At 54.2% G+C, this 15,382-nt stretch overlaps 4 protein-coding genes across 4 annotated transcripts; 3 read left to right on the top strand and 1 right to left on the bottom strand.

Annotated features, from left to right (window-relative positions):
- Nucleotides 1–1,972: 1,972 nt before the first annotated feature.
- HRG_08349 (uncharacterized protein) lies at nucleotides 1,973–3,760 on the top strand (the record flags this gene model as incomplete). Its single annotated transcript, XM_044866820.1, has 2 exons — nucleotides 1,973–2,159; nucleotides 2,220–3,760. 2 exons carry the CDS (start codon nucleotides 1,973–1,975, stop codon nucleotides 3,758–3,760), a joined length of 1,728 nt encoding a protein of 575 aa, XP_044717707.1.
- Nucleotides 3,761–5,131: 1,371 nt separating this feature from the next.
- HRG_08348 (IBR domain, a half RING-finger domain-containing protein) lies at nucleotides 5,132–7,693 on the bottom strand (the record flags this gene model as incomplete). The annotated part of the gene is made up of 3 exons (XM_044866819.1): nucleotides 5,132–7,330; nucleotides 7,394–7,439; nucleotides 7,668–7,693. The coding sequence occupies 3 exons, from the start codon at nucleotides 7,691–7,693 to the stop codon at nucleotides 5,132–5,134; spliced, it is 2,271 nt and encodes a 756-aa protein (XP_044717706.1).
- A 1,332-nt stretch (nucleotides 7,694–9,025) lies between these two features.
- On the top strand, nucleotides 9,026–10,315 carry HRG_08347 (uncharacterized protein; the record flags this gene model as incomplete). The annotated part of the gene is made up of 1 exon (XM_044866818.1): nucleotides 9,026–10,315. One exon carries the CDS (start codon nucleotides 9,026–9,028, stop codon nucleotides 10,313–10,315), a length of 1,290 nt encoding a protein of 429 aa, XP_044717705.1.
- A 2,134-nt stretch (nucleotides 10,316–12,449) lies between these two features.
- HRG_08346 (cytidine and deoxycytidylate deaminase zinc-binding domain-containing protein) lies at nucleotides 12,450–13,106 on the top strand (the record flags this gene model as incomplete). Its single annotated transcript, XM_044866817.1, has 1 exon — nucleotides 12,450–13,106. The coding sequence occupies one exon, from the start codon at nucleotides 12,450–12,452 to the stop codon at nucleotides 13,104–13,106; it is 657 nt and encodes a 218-aa protein (XP_044717704.1).
- Nucleotides 13,107–15,382: the final 2,276 nt, after the last annotated feature.

Here is a 15,382-nt window from a genome sequence, read left to right as displayed (position 1 = left end):
TGCTTGTCAAGGGAGAATGGCGAGGTGATTCGAGGGTAGTCTGGGCAGGTGTTGCGCAGGCGCTGTTCGAGAAGCCTAGAGAGCGTGGATGCGTGTACCAAGTCGTGGCTGGAACATTGACGACTGAAGGCGAGGTTGCTCTGTATACAGCCGGGTCAATGGCATTGGGCATTCACGTCTTGCCGACTTGTTTTTCTTCTTTGTCTTGCTCTTGTCAGCTTTCACCAGGTCTCGGCCCGTGAATGATGGCCGGTTGGGCTGTTTGCATGCTCGGCCGTTCAAGCCGGACAATGTGGACAGGAGCAGGTTGGGCGGTTGCGCAAGAGCGGTTTTTGCCTTGTTCTTTGTCGCGGAGCCGGTCACGGGGGGGGCCAAGACGCCACGCGAGTAGAGATCATGGTGAGAGGCGAGTTGTCAGGGAGAGGGGTTGGTTCGTCTTGCCTGCTGGCGATGGATGGTGGCGATGATGGATTGTGGGTGGTCGGAGTGGAAACAGGGAAACAGCCCCCGCTCACGTGCCCCGAGTCTGCTCTGTCTCTGCGCTGCCGGCTGACGTCACCCGCGCCGGTCAGGCGAGGCGTCCGTCACCCGTTGAATTACTCACTCTTCATCCCATGTTAAAGGACGCATTGATGAAGGTGGGCTGCAGATCAGAGAATCCTCATTGGATGGCAGCAGCCTGCTCTCCATATTTCCGCGTCTGCCGTCGACTTCGGCATAATAAACAGGGGCGCTAATAATTACCACAAGCTCTAGCCTGGAGATTGATCATTTCTTTTCGACATGACCTACAGAGTAGTGCCTGGCTGGACACCACGGCTTGAGATGGCATGGCAGCGTCCAGCAGGGCTGGCAGCCTCATTAATTACCTAGGTAGGTAGGTAGGTCCCTGCATGCCGGCCCCCCGCCCCTGGGGGGTACCCGCCACCCCTGCAGACGTGCCACGTCGCCCCCTGCGGCCGCCGCTGAAACGACACTGTTTGTTGATTCCCAATCAGCCCAAGCAACCCACGCGCCCACATGCTCAGCCGGTTGACGATACTCTCTCTCTCCTGGTTGGGCTCTTGCAGTCCCTACCAAGTCTGTCTGTCTGTCGCCCACACGCGCATACCCACGCCGTCCCCAGCCCCCCTGCGGTCCCCCCCCCAGGCAGTGAGCGAGTCAGGCGCGGATGCCAGGACCAAGCGACGACGACGACGACGACGACGCTCCGACCCCTTGCCGTCCGAGCAGACGGCACGGCACGTGAGCCGAGGAATCTGTGCGTCAAGAATGGCTGTGGCGCCGCCCAGATGTCGTCGTGTCTCGTCGTCGGGCTCCCGCCCTTTCTTTATGCCCTCCCGGCCCACGGTCTGTCAAAAGGGGGACGAGGAGGGGCCAGACGATGGAAACAATCAATGCGTCGAACCAAGGGAAAAGGCAAAACAAGGTGAACCCTGGTGCATGAAAAAAAAAGAGGCTACAGCAGCTCCTTACGCTGCTACCGTGGTGGCATGCTAACCTCCCGTAACAAAAGCCGCGGGGCACAGCCTCAAACCCTGCTGACGTCTCGTGTTTTTTTCACCAACCACCACCGCTCTCTACAAAGCATTTATCCTCGTCCCAACACACAAAGCCCATCTTCATTCCTCGAGGCCGGCCGCCACGCAAGCAGCGCCAGAGTCCGCAGCGAGGCTACTTCTACTCATGGCCTCGCCGTCCCGTCTCCGCCCCCCCCTCCTCTCATCTCCCTTCACTTGACTCGTCTTCCCCACCCGCTCCGCCCGCTCGAATCCGACTCTCCATCATTCCGGCTGCCGCTCCCGTCGACGCCCTTCCGCCTTCTTTAGTGGCTCGCTTGCGGCGCCTTTCCCAACACCCTGCTTCGCCCCAGAAAATCCCGGGTCGCGCGTCCTCCCGGGCCGCCTCTTAACCCCCGTCTCCTCGCGCTACCGAGCGCCGCCGTCCTCGTCTCCCTTGCTCGCTTCCGACCATGTCGACCGCCCCGGGCCCCCTCGCATCCCGGCCCCACTCAAGCTCGTCGCCTCCGGCCGTAGAGGCGCAGTCGCTCGCCTCGCTCAACTTCTTGGCTGCGAACCCGCCTCAGTACCCCGAAAAGCCCACCGAGAAGAGGCCGGGGCCGCTGGTCCTCTATATTTCCCGCGTCCCGGGCACACGGGGTTAGCCAAAGACCAGCCCGTCGCGTTTTCTGCCGCCGACTCCAAGCTGACTTGCTGCAGACGTCATCCTCTCGCCCTTCAAGCCCCAGGTCAGAAACGTCACGGCAGAAGACGTCGCCACCTCTCTCTACTATGTCCACCTCGATGCCCCTTCCGATCTTTCGGCCCCCCTGGCAGACCGCGCCGAGCCGCGGAGCTCAAGCGAGGACGCCTCCTCCCTTCAGACCATTCCCCGAAAGCCTCTCCCCGACTCGGCGCGGCCCCTGACCCCCGAAAGCCTCCCGAGCGCGAGCCGCCTCAAGAATGATCAAGGCGCCGCCGCACCACTCGGCTCGCGACAAGAAGCCTCGCCCTCCCCATCTGCCCTCAGGCCAAACAACGACTCTGGGCTGGGGCTTACCGCCGACTTGGCCGACCCGCCCCGTCGTCCCTCACCCGGGCTTCAGACGGGCATGCCAGCACGCAAGCCGGTAGCGTCCCAAGTCAGCGTGGACTCGCCTCGTTCCGCCACTGCTCAGCCTGTGCCGGTGCTGGCCTTGGACATTCCCACGCCCACCGATGACGCCCTGTGCACCATCGATCAGACTGTTGCCCATGCCCTCTCACCCCAGGCGCACAGCCGGAAGTCGTCTTTGCCTGGTGCGCCATTCACCCTGACCCTGATCCGCCGCGACCCGGGCTCGGGCAACCAGTGGAACGTGGGCCGGGTCTCGTCGCGCCAACTCGACCCCCCGTCGGCCGCCAACGAAACCGCCGACTCCCCCACGGCTGCGACTGTGTCGGCGAGCCCGCCCATCGACGTCGAGATCGAAACGTCAGGGTACGCCAAGTTTCGCCGCCTGCCCATGAAGCAGAGCGCTGAAGTCGGCATCGAGGCGGCGCTGGCTGCGGCAGCTGAAGAAGTGGCCCGGCCACGCAACGATATCGGCGTCTTCTCGAGGCGAGTCGCCATGGGGTACTCGAAGAGTTACTCGAAAAGCTTGACGGCCAACATCAAGGGAAAGCTCGGGCGTCTGGAGCGAGCGGGGCGCGCGAGGATCAACCAAGGGCGCAATGGCAGCATCGTGTCCATCGACTCGGCCATGTTCTCGGCTCCGTCCGGGTCGGAAGAGGACGACTTCTCGAAGCCGCGGGGATATACGTTCCAAAGCCCCTGGGACGGCAAGTGCGAATTCCGGACAGGCCTCGGCGGGCGCAGCGTGCAGTGCCGACACACGCTGCACGGCGGGGGGCCGGCGGCCTACAACCCCCTGGTGGCGGAGCAGGGGCATGGCATGGCCAAGAGGGGACCTGTGACGGTGAGCGAGCTGCGCTTCAGCCTGCCCACGTCGGAGCTGCTCGGGGAGCAGGCCAAGAGCGCCAAGGACCAGTGGCGCGGCAACTTCAGCAAGCTGCTGCGCCCGAGCCACGAGCACGACGACGACGACGACGTGTCGCCCTTTGAGGTCAACGTCGGCACCGAGCGGGCCGGCGGCGGCGTCAGCGGCCGGAAGGCCAAGCTAGGCAAGCTCATTGTCTACGCCGACGGGCTCAAGATGCTCGACCTGGTGGTGGCGGCCAACATGGGCGTCTGGTGGGGAGCTTGGGAGCGGACATTTTGAGCGCCAGGCGTTTCTTTGTCCAACGTCTTCATGTTGGCGTTTTTTTTTGACACTTGTTTTTGATTTTGCCTGTGTCCCACGGGATGTCAAGTGTTGATATCCAAGTCGTGAGTCGGGCAGGGGTACGACTACCAAGCCAGTTATGCAGCATAGCGTAGAAGGATTGAAGTTTCTAGATGACGCCACGCAGTCTGCTCGATTGTAATGGACAGCCTCAACAGGCTCCGTGGCGCCAGAATGGCGCTTTCTCCCGTCTCGGTGATGGTGCCCGCAGTCAGTGACGAGGCCTCTACTCTATCCGTATGGCGACTTATCGACTCGATCCTACAACAAGAACAACTCTTCACACTCTGATGCTTCTCGAGCTGCATGCAGTATCATCCACCCCGACCACTTTGCCATTCAACCCCGCCGAGTAGACGTTGCCCCTCGGCGCACCATATGCTTGCTTAGACATTTCTTCTGTACGCAAGGAGCACAGTCCTCAACCTAAGCACGGCATAGACTGGCCGCTCTCCAGAGGCTCAGCCACCATCATTTGTGATGGTGATGATAGAAGAAGGGCGGCCGGAGACGTCTTGCGCATTGCGTGGCCAACACCTTGCGCCAGGTCCCTGAAGACGAAGAACAGCTTCTTCGTCCAGTCGACCTGACCGTCAGCTCCGACAGTTGACGGGGCCACGAAGCTCAGATGAAACAGGGTTGAAGCCGACAGCCGCCAACTGTGGAAAAAAAAGGGGGTGGCATGTTGAAAATAACGCTGACAGCCAAGTTGAAAGGAGAGTTTATGCTCGGACGAGGTAACCGAGCACGCCGCGGACAGCGCGACAGAGGTTTGGCGCTTGGAATCCCTTATTTATGTCCCGCAAGAAAGAGTTTGACGCTGTTGCAACAACATGATACATCCAATATTTCAAAGACAGAAACCCGCCAACATATAGCCTATTCATCAATCATGGAGCGGTAACTTGCAACTTTTCCAAGCGGCAGTCAGAATTTTCGATTATTACCAACCTAGTTTGCAGTCGTATCAGCACGTTGCTAATAACCAGCACATTCGTCAACAGCGAGACAAGCCCTTGTCAACCTCTCAAGTTCTGCACGTCCTTTGTCATAAGAGAAGAGTCAAGTCGCTCGCACCATAGTCGTCTATCGTGTTAGCGCGCCGCTAGCAATTAATTATACTGCTCGTCAACGGACGGCGGGATAGGGCATCTACGCAGAGTGATGGCCACCCAGAAAGCTCTTGCGGTTCAAGTGCTGATGGACTAACCATGGCCGGTCCGGTCCTACAAATACAGAATCCTTCGGCGTCGAGATACAATTTGGAGTTTCCGTTGCGGGCCCGCACCACCTTCAACGCCCAGTCGTCTACATTCCATCCCAGTCGACATGACCCCCGTGCATCTTGTTCATGTGGCCATAGACGGGCGAGCCCGAGTCGAACGTCATGAGGCATACCCAGCATATGTGGACATTGCATGCCATGCACGTCATGTGGTTGCACCCCGCCGTCTTCTCGATTGGCGTCTTGCACTTCGGGCAGTCCTTGATCCCAACTTCTTTCTTCAGTTTCTCGAAGGCGGCATAACCTCCGGACCGGATATCTTTGTACTCGGCGCAAGTTATGTCCACGTGAGGCTCGTGGCACGCGGAGCAGGTGCGCTGCAGGCAGTTGGCGCAGGTGTGCGTCTCCGGCAGTCCAGTGACTCGATAGATATAATCGCAATTAGGAGTGGAACAGAACCGGAGCTTGTCCGGGAGGCGCCGGACGTAGGACGCCAAAGATCTCTCCAGCAGGTCTTCCAAGGCGGCTGAGGACAGGTGTTCACGCAGGTCTTGGAGGCTGATCGCGCAGTTGCAGTTGCCCCGGCCGCCGTGGCATAGAACGGCGAAGTCGGCCCCGGAGGCTGATACTCCTGTGCAGCTGTTCTCGAAACAATCTAGGCAGTACACGTGATGGCACGCCGTCCGAACAGGGGCTTCCGCTTCCATCCAGCACACGGAGCAATCCTCTGCAACGGCGGCGCCAGAGGGGGTTTCGGATTTCGGCTGCTCGACAAGCTCTTGGCCGTTGACGACTGCCAGCGCGACATCATAGTCCGCGCAAGAGCCCGAGATGACCATCTTCTTGGGAGATGCAACGACGTCCAAAACTGCTTTCTCGGCACCGAGTCGGCTATTGATCACTTTCAATCCGCCACGGCAAGCCCAGCGAAATTTGGGCGTGTCCAGCTCGATGACATGAGCCGAAGAAGCCTCGACGTGCAACAGGTCGGCCAGTTGCCTCTGAGCCTCCTTGCATTTGTTCTCGGTTCCAAAGAGGCGTAGCTCCTGTTTTGCCTTGTCGCGGACCACGACGACTCCCAGCTTCTGCTCCTGCTGCTGCTGCTTTATCGAACGCCAGAGGTGTCCGTCTCGCTGGAGAGACGAGTCCCAGAGGCCTTGTTGGCCGTCCTTGGCAACGACACCGCTAAGGATGCTCTCCATGACGACCTTGGCACTGGCCACTTCCTTGTCCGATTCCCCCTCAACCTTCAGCATCCTGGAACTAGGGTACGAGCGGAAACAAACGTGTTTCTTCTTCCACACGTCGAGATGGGCATTTACCCGGCACATGACGGCGTTGTATATATCACTCCTAGCCTTGAACTTGGCGGAGAAGACTATCTGGACGGTGAGTTTCCCGTGTTTATGGAACGGGAGTTCGGTCCCGTTGAGCTGAGAGACTGCATCTCTGGCATCCGTTTCATCGAAGAAGCGTGCCGTAGCCTTGGCGCGCTTGGCCGTCGACTCCGGCGTCACCTCCCAGTACTCAACCGGACCGATTCTGGTCAGAAGCGATCGAACCATGGCTACAGCTTGCTCATCGTCAATGGAGTAGCCTGGGGTTTCCAGTTTTATGCGATGCGGTTTATCCGCTTGCAGTGAGATTGCCCGGCAGATTTCTGACTCGCCAGCAGACGCCGGGACATCCGTCAACCTCACGGTCCAATCCGCAGGGCGATGTGAGCGAAAAGGCAAAGACGAAGCCTGCGACGGCGCACCCGCCAGGACTTTCTGGCCCAAAACCGTGTATGCGCCTGTTGCAAATTTCCGTCTCACTCGTTCAGCGATGGCATCGTTCCTGAAGTTCAACCAGATAGTCCGGACGGCCTTGTGCCACGAAACATGGACTTTCTTGCAATCCACGCGCCCCAGGGCGTGGCCAGTTGGCATTCGGGCTGCGACCGGAGTTGCCTGGATCCGAGACTTGTCCCATATGAGTCCCGTTTGCATGACAGTGCAGAGTTTCTTGGAGAAGGCTGGATCTTCTGCCCGCACGTTGGCAGCAAACAGCCCATCCTGATGCATGATCCATATGTCCTTCTGCTGAATCTCAAAACCATGCCCGGCGCAGAGGGACTGGACGGCTTGGGGAGTGGTGCCCTGGGGCAAGCCGCGGAGATGCACAGCAGAGAAGTCGCTGGGGAGTGAGACGTTGGATACGCGACCTCCGTCCTGGAATCTGACAAATGCGCCGGCGATAGTGCGACTGAAATCCTCGGTGTTGCCTTCATCCTGCTCCAACTTTCGTATATACATTGAATGTTAGATCTGGCTCGTTTCGGAGCACAGACTTCGTTGACTCACATCCTGAGGAACGGAACGAAGTAGAGGAGTCGAGTTCTTTGCGTGGCTGAACGGACAAGACAGTCCCTTTAGGCAACTTCCAGAGAGGAAAAACCTACAGGGCACCATTGAACGGTTGTCCGTCTTGGATTTTGGAGCTTCATGGGCCGGGCGGGGCCGAAGGGGCAGCAGGGTCGGCTTCGAAGCACACATGGTCATTCTTGGCGTCTGCGCAGACTTGACGTTTACGGTAAGTAAATGGAAGAAAGCTAACATTGCGTAAGATGGAGTGTACAGAACAAGCAGGAGAGCACCCGGCATGGTGGCGAGCGACCAATGAAGAACGAGGTTGAACAGAATTCTCCATGTGCATGCATAACTCGTCATGGTAACCGACTGATTGGCCAAGACCTTGATTCTGCCAGCACACGCGTGCAGTCGGGCCAGCAAAGGCGGCGTTTCCCCGCCCGTATGCTCCAATCATCCATGGATATTACATCGTAATATATTGGCTCCGCGACTTCTACTGTAAAAGTGATCGAGGTCTCGCCCATGGCACCGAACCATCTTCAAGCTTCCCAAGGCCCCTCGGCTCCGCGACCGCTTGTGCCACGCCTGACGCTCTGGAGAGGGAGAGTGGGCACTTGGTGACTTTGGTCACGATCAAGTTCGATCCCAAATTGGAATGAAATCGTCGCTCCTTTTGTTTGCGAAGCCAACCGGGATAAGGGCGCTGGAACAGGCCGAACTATACTCCAACGCGTCTCTTGTAATCACCCTTTGGCCCAGCAAAATGAAGACGCCAAAAATGTCCGACCATTTAAAGGGCAGCCTCGCCGTCGAAGTAAGAACTTGACCGGTAGTTACATTATACTCCGTCATGGATTGCCTCGTATCCGCAACAATCAGCAATACGCAAGTGAAGGGGCATTCGCCAATCACCCCAATGCAGCCACTCCCGTCTGAGACTCTGAGTCAACCGTCCTCGGCACTCACTAACAGGGGATCGAGGTCGGGCTCCGGGGATGGGTTTGTTTAGGCTCAGGGTGGCTAGGAGTTTCGATGTCGACCAAGCCTCTCTGACGGGTGGCCAGCGAATGACCACTCAACCACTGGCGTCCCCGTCACTATTTACATGTATTCATTGCTGCACCCGCGAATGGCCTTGCAGCTATTGCCAAGTGAGCTACTTCGCATCGAGGCACATATGGGACTATCCTGGAGCATAATGTGCATTCTGCTATTGACGTGCCGCGACCCATCGTTTTCTGTGTGACCAATGGCATTGGATCTGTTGCGTGGAATGTCTCAGCTTTTCATCCGCAGCATTGTGTTGACTACGGGGCCATAGCTACGTGGCAAAGGGTGAGTCGTGGAACCCATCAGTACATCAATAATGAATTGCAGAAGCTGCTCCGTTGAGCGCCAATCTGGATAATCGACTAGACAGCCATCTCCAGAAGCTCGCTACACCCCCCGACATACTTATGCCAACTCTAGCCGGCCACGCTGATGGGGGCCAGCACAATTACAGTCCTCTGCACTGCATCACTCGATGATTGCCTGCCTTGGTGGCTGTTGTTCTTGGCAACGTTTGCAGTTGACAATCCATTTTTGCATTACCCCAATATATTCCCACAAGCAAGACTTGATATGTCAGGAAAGGTCAATCTCCATGTTCGCGGCTTCCCGCGCTTCCTCAGTTTTGGCGGCTTCACGGACCTGACAGAGGGCAATCAGGCCGACTTTGCGTCTGCCCGCGCTTCTTCGGTCTTTCGATACGCTGGCATCGACGGTGCCGGCGACGGCGGCCAATATCTGACTGATGATCCAGCCACCACTCGAACCATCGGTCTCGCACGGGCGGTGGAGAAGGAACTCGGCAGCGGCAACCCTGTTGTGCCAGTGATGGTGTCTTATACTTGCAACCTCACCCTCGGTGACGTGGGTGGAATGCTTCAAAATCCCGACAGGCTGGCGCATAGCTTCGCGAACCTCATCCTATCGCTCAACCTGGCCACCAAGGCGGCAGATGAGGACCATCCCATGCCGGCTGCATACATCGTCAACCCGGACTTCCTCGGCAGCTGCCAGCAGCAAGCCTTGGCGCCGGACTACACGATGCCTGTCCGCCACCCGCTGACCCAAGCACTGCGTCACTGGCGTATCAGTGCTTCGCTGCCGGATAGCATCACAGATACTCTCCGAGGCTATGTGCACGCGCTGAACTGGCTGGTGCGTACAGTCGAGCCGACAGTCAGCTTCGGCTGGTCGGTTAGTATCTGGGGCGGCGGCAGCTCGAGCTGGGTTCAATCGACCGATGATGAACCCAGAGAGTTGGCTTCAAAAACAAGCAGCTACATCAAGTCCTTGGGGGTGTGTGACGGCGATGACCGCCCAGACTTTTTCGCCGTTGACCGGTACGAAGCCGATGACTTGACCATGCGCAGCTATATGAATGGCTACTGCTACGGCCCTCGGGAGTGGCGTCGCTTCTTTGACTTCTGCGGTGCCCTTGGCGAGCAACTGGAAGCGCCCATCATGCTGTGGCAGATTCCAGCGAGCCACATACCGCTGTCAAATGACAATGTCAACGACGAGTTTGAATCGCAGCATTGGGGCACGGGCGGCAGCTATATTCTGGGTGACGCTGGGGTCAAGTCGGACTATCACAACATTAACCCGAAAATCTTGGCCCTGAAGCTCGACAGAGCTCTCATGCCAGCGACCAATAGTGTGGAAGAGGTCTTTAAGCGCGCCGAGCCGTTTGATCTTTCGAACCCGGCATACAAAGATCTTCCTCTCCGCGGCATCTTTGCTATGCTGCTCGGCGGAGGCGCCACAACCGGCATCGTGTCGAGCATTGGTAATCCTGAGCCATGGGTGCGGGACAAGTTGAAGGAATACATGCAGGACCCGGTTCAACTCCCCAGTTCAGAATGATTCAGTAGCCTGCAAAAGAAAACTGGCGTTGCTCTGTAGTCGTTATCAACGTCACGAATAGTGTTTGGACTGATAAAGATTGCAGACAGGTAAAAGTTTCAGTCCTAGTGTCCATTGTGACATTTAGCTCTTAGGGATAGTGGCAGTCTCCTTGGTAGCAGGGCTTGTTAACGAAGTTGATCGTGAGCTGGCCCATGGCCATGTTATGGCCGGACTAAGTCGGCACGTTCCCACACTACCAGAGCAGGGCCGCGGGCACAGCCCAGGGCGCCTACAACCAGATTGAGAAACTGCTCGACCACGCATGCAGGCGCAAACGCTTTTCGGGGGGATTCCGTCACCTGATGATCCATCCGCATCTCCTTTTGCGGGACGTTAAACTCGGAGGTCTATATGAATGTCACCAAGCCGATCATCCATTCCCGGCCGGAGTTGACGGCCTGGCACAATGAACTCTTCTCGTATAGCACGGAAGAATTAACAGCTTCTGCATGCAATACACCAAAGGTAGGGAAGTCTCTAGTAGAGACAGTTCTAGAATGGGAAAGAGTATACAGTCTGTATATGAAGCAGCTTGAAATTTGAATGACAACGGAGAGTGAAGGTAAATATTTCCCTAGCAACATTGCCTGATGAAGGAATCCATATAGATCTCCCCAACTTGATATATCAAGAACAGAGGTAAATATACAGCTATAAAAAACGACATAAAACTAGGCTGAAAATCACGACCAACTAAGTGTTTTATCAAATTGGTAGAACACCGCTCCACCAGGCAAAATAGGGGTGCCCCAATAAGAGCATAATCATCAGGTATTTTAAGTGTGTTTCTGTCGTGACATCGGTCTAAACCCGGCGCGTTGGGGCACGGGCGAGGGGCGCCGAACCAGCAGAGGACAAAGATGTGTTCCAGACTATGCTCGAAGCGTCTCAGTGCTTCGGGCGAATTGTTACATATTCCGGGGCCAAAGTTCTCGAATATGCCACCCAGGATGAGGTCCCCCGAAGGGCGTTGAACTGGGCGGATGGTTGGTTCATCCCAGCCGCACTTACATGCGTGCGGAGCTGCATCGACTGTGTCGCCTTGGATGGCTTTCTCATCCCCTCACCATGGCAGCACCGCAAGTCAAGTTGTGTCATCACTCCAAGCCAGCTTCGGGTCAGTATTGTCCAAGGACAGGAAGCTAAGGAAGCTACCCGGGCATTGGGACCGCAAGCATCTTGCTTCAAGTGAAATGTCAGGGCTAGGGCCATCATGTCAAGAGCAGCGGCCCTTTGACCGTTCCGACGCCGCCGAGGATGTATCTCGATCCTTAACACTTCTGCCCTACGAACCACTGGGGTGCCCGAGGGAAGCACTACCCCAAAAAAAGTGTCAAACTGCGGGGAATTTCCCCAGACGTTAGTGTCAAGCAAGAAATAACTTATGATGGTCGTGCGGCCACGCTCGGTAACTCACATAGACAGAGTCAGTTGGGGCCAGAGAAAGCTGCTCGACGAGCTCCGCTTCGCACAGACTTATACGCAGCAGCTGGACTGGGACGCCATTTAGTATCCGAGGATCCCGGAAACTAGCAATTAGGGTTTCGGCATTAGAGGCCGAAGTGGCTTTGCATCCTTGCCCGAAACGTGAATGGAACCTCTCAAGGCTCATAGTGTTTTGCAAGTACCTGCGGCCTTGGTACTCGGCGCCTAATGCATGCCGTGCAAGAGCAGGAGAACCTAGGTCTAACATCCACAAGCTAGGGAGTAGGGCTGTGGCCTCTTTCCGATTAGAGTTGCCGATCATCTTTCGTGGCTGCCACTGAGTGAAATACTACTTTTGGCCTATGGCGGGCACAATGGCCGGCAAGGGCCGCAAACAAGCATAATACCATATATAGCCCCCACGCGAACCGTGCAGGTGAGGCCGGAGCTGGTTTGCACCAAGTTTGCACCTATCTTTCAGCACAATTCACGGCGATAGTCAACGTCTACGAATACGCTCCTTGCTCTCTCCCAGCCGCTTAGACCGAGGATACAGCAGTTGACGGCCCATGCCATTCGCTATTGCCCGCAATCTCTGACCTCCTCGTCCACCATACGGTGACAAGACTAGACAAGCTAGCCCTGCGCAATGGTAGCCTCTGCAAAGATGCTCTCGTCTCTCCTGGGAGTCGTGGAAAACTCCATTGTTCCAGTTACCCGCCATGGCGTCGCATCCGGCTCACCTCTCTTCGGCGCCGCAATCCTATCACGCTCCAACCTCAGCGTGCTGACCGTGGCCACGAACAACGGGCGAGTCTCGCCGCTGCTGCATGGCGAGCTGAACTGCATCCAGCAGTTCTATACCAGTACATTCCCCGACCCTTCGTGTCGTCCCGACCCGCGCAACGACACCATATTCCTCGCGACGCACGAGCCGTGCAGTCTTTGCCTAAGCGCGATTGCGTGGGCTGGGTTTGGCGAGTTTTACTACCTCTTCAAGTACGAGGAGACTCGGGATCTATTCGGGTTTCCCGATGATATCAATATACTGGAAGAGGTGTTTCGAGTAAGAGGAAACGACACCGAGGAGCAAGTGCAGCAGCGCGAGCTATACAACGCGGAAAACAAATTCTTCAAGGGGATGTCCATTGCAGACATGGTACAGGAAACCGATGAAGGAGAGAGGGACAGGCTGGCTGAGGAAATGAAACGGGTGAAGGGTTTATACGACGATTTGCACGCCACGTTCTTGACGGAAAAGGACCGGCTTCAAAAAGACCAGGCGGATGCGCCGAAGCCTTCCAACTGTTCTTTGCCTGCTTAGTTAAGATCTATCAAAGTGGTTGATTGGCCTTGAGACTATTGAGCCACAGACGGCAGTGATTCCTATAGAGGCTTTTTTTATATATCATTACTCGCATGCAGCCTCTAGGGCCATAGCGAGGCTAATAGGGGCCTAGGCCCCTATTAGCAGTCCTAGCTAGCTATAGAGCCCGGGGGCTTATAACTAATTAGGGAAAGGGTAGCTATAAAGGCAAAGATAAAGGAAAGGTTAGTCTAGTTCCTCCCGCGCGGTGTTTTCCCCCCCTAAGGGCCCTAGGGCCCCTAGGTTACTCCTTTTTAAGCTACTTATCCGTTCCTATCTCTATTTTAGCTAAGAAGGTTAAAAGGGCTTCCCTTCCTTTCTTAAAGCTATAGAGAAAAGGTAGGCTAAGGGCCTCCTTCTATCTTATAGAGGTCCGGTAAAGGACCTCTCTTTCCCTCCTATAGTTCGGGCACCTTAGGATAAAGTACCTAGCTATATACCTTCCTTAGCTATAGCGGTAGTTGTCTCGGTCTACCTTATTAGTTCTTTTTAAGAAGGAAAATAAAAGCTAGCCTAAAAGAAGAGCTAGTAAAAGGCTAAAAGGGTCGGCCTAGGCCTTCCTATAAAGTCCTTATCTAAGCTAAAGGCTAGGTAGGGGGTCTTTTAAATAAATATATAGTGCTTACCTAAGCCCTTAGCCCTAGGGCCTTTAGCTACCTTAGCGGCCTAAAGGCCCCTTTAATAGTCCTTAATAGCTTACTAGACCTTTCTTTATAAGTAGCTAATAAAGACTAAAGGGGTCCCTTAGGTAGGGGCCCTTAAGCCCTTCTTAGCTAGCTAGTTAGCTAGCTTATTACTAAAAATCCCTAGGTAGCTAGGGCACTAGTATAGCTATATATTCTAAAAGGCTTTTAAGCTAAATAAGAGCCTTTTAATATATATAGCTAGGGCTAAGAAACCTATAACCTTCCTTATAGCGGCTTAGCTATCTATAAAGATATAGGCCTTTATAAGGGGGTTAAGAGGGCTAAGCTTTAAGGGCCGAGGCCTCTTAGCTAAGTCTTTTAAGACCCTTAGTATCGCGAATAGCTCTACGTTAGCTACTTCGATCGAGGGCCCTAGGTTCTTATAGTACGCTTTAATAAGCTTATTTTCTAGGCTTATTTTATAGAAGGAGTAAGTATTAGTCTCTATAAGGGACCCCTTAAAGCACCCCTTAAAGCTATTAGTATAAAATACTAAGAGCTATAGCTTAAAGCCTTCTAGGCTAGCTAAGCTAGCTAAGAGGCGTTAGTACTACTTCTTAGCTAAGGGCTTAAAGGCCTTTATTATTATAATAAAAGCCTTAAGCTCTAAGGCCTATAAGGGCTCTTAGCTAGCTTTCCTTCTTTCTAAGTTATAATTAGGTCCTATAATAGCTACTATACTTTTAAGGAAGCGGAAGAGCTATATATAGGGCCTAATATAGCTTAAAGCTCCTAAGTTAAAGCCTAAGTTAGCGAGGTTATCCTATATAGCTAGGTTATAAGCTTACTTTATAAGGTAACTAAGTAAGAAGTATAAGGTCTAAAGGGCGTAAGAGAGGTATACCCTTTTAAATCGTACCTTTAGTAGTAGTAGGGCCGCTTTAGCTTCTAGGGCCTTAATAAGGGATCCTTTAAAAGCCCTTAGGACCCTTAAAAGAGCTTAGTTTTTATTATAAAGTAGGTAAAGGTATAGGCTTAGGTTCGGTCTATTAAAAGAAGGTTAATAATCTATAAAAAGGAAAAAAAAGAAGTATAAGCTTAGTTTATATAAGTATAAAGGCCGCTTATATATAGACTTAGCTTAGACCTTAGTTTAGGCCTATATAAGGTAAAAGCCTTTATATTATACCCTTACCTAGCTTTTAAAGAAGTATAACTTTAAATAATACTTAATACTACGCTTAAAAGGACGAAACCCTTATATAAACTATTATAATAGGTCGGCCCTATAAGGGCTAAAGCGGTAGTTATTATAAGAGTCTTTAACTATTATAGGTAATAGGCTTAGGCTATAGCCTAAGCTATATAGTTATATATAGAGGGCCGGATCCTATATATATAAGGGCGGGCTAGCTACGTATAAAAGAGCTTTATATAGCTTATTAATATTATCCTATAGACGGTACCTATATATACGCCTCTACTTACTTTATAATAGTATAAGCTATTAACTAATAGATCTAATAGATATCTCCCTAAAAAGGGTACCGCTTCCCTAAGGGAGTACCCCGCTACCCCTTAGGCGGATAAGAAGTATTATAGCTATCC

This window comes from Hirsutella rhossiliensis, assembly GCF_020360975.1.
Source record: "Hirsutella rhossiliensis strain HR02 chromosome Unknown scaffold00010, whole genome shotgun sequence".
Classification (NCBI taxonomy): domain Eukaryota; kingdom Fungi; phylum Ascomycota; class Sordariomycetes; order Hypocreales; family Ophiocordycipitaceae; genus Hirsutella; species Hirsutella rhossiliensis.
The sequence above is the reverse complement of the archived record's forward strand: the minus strand, read 5'-3'. Positions and strand labels throughout refer to the sequence as shown.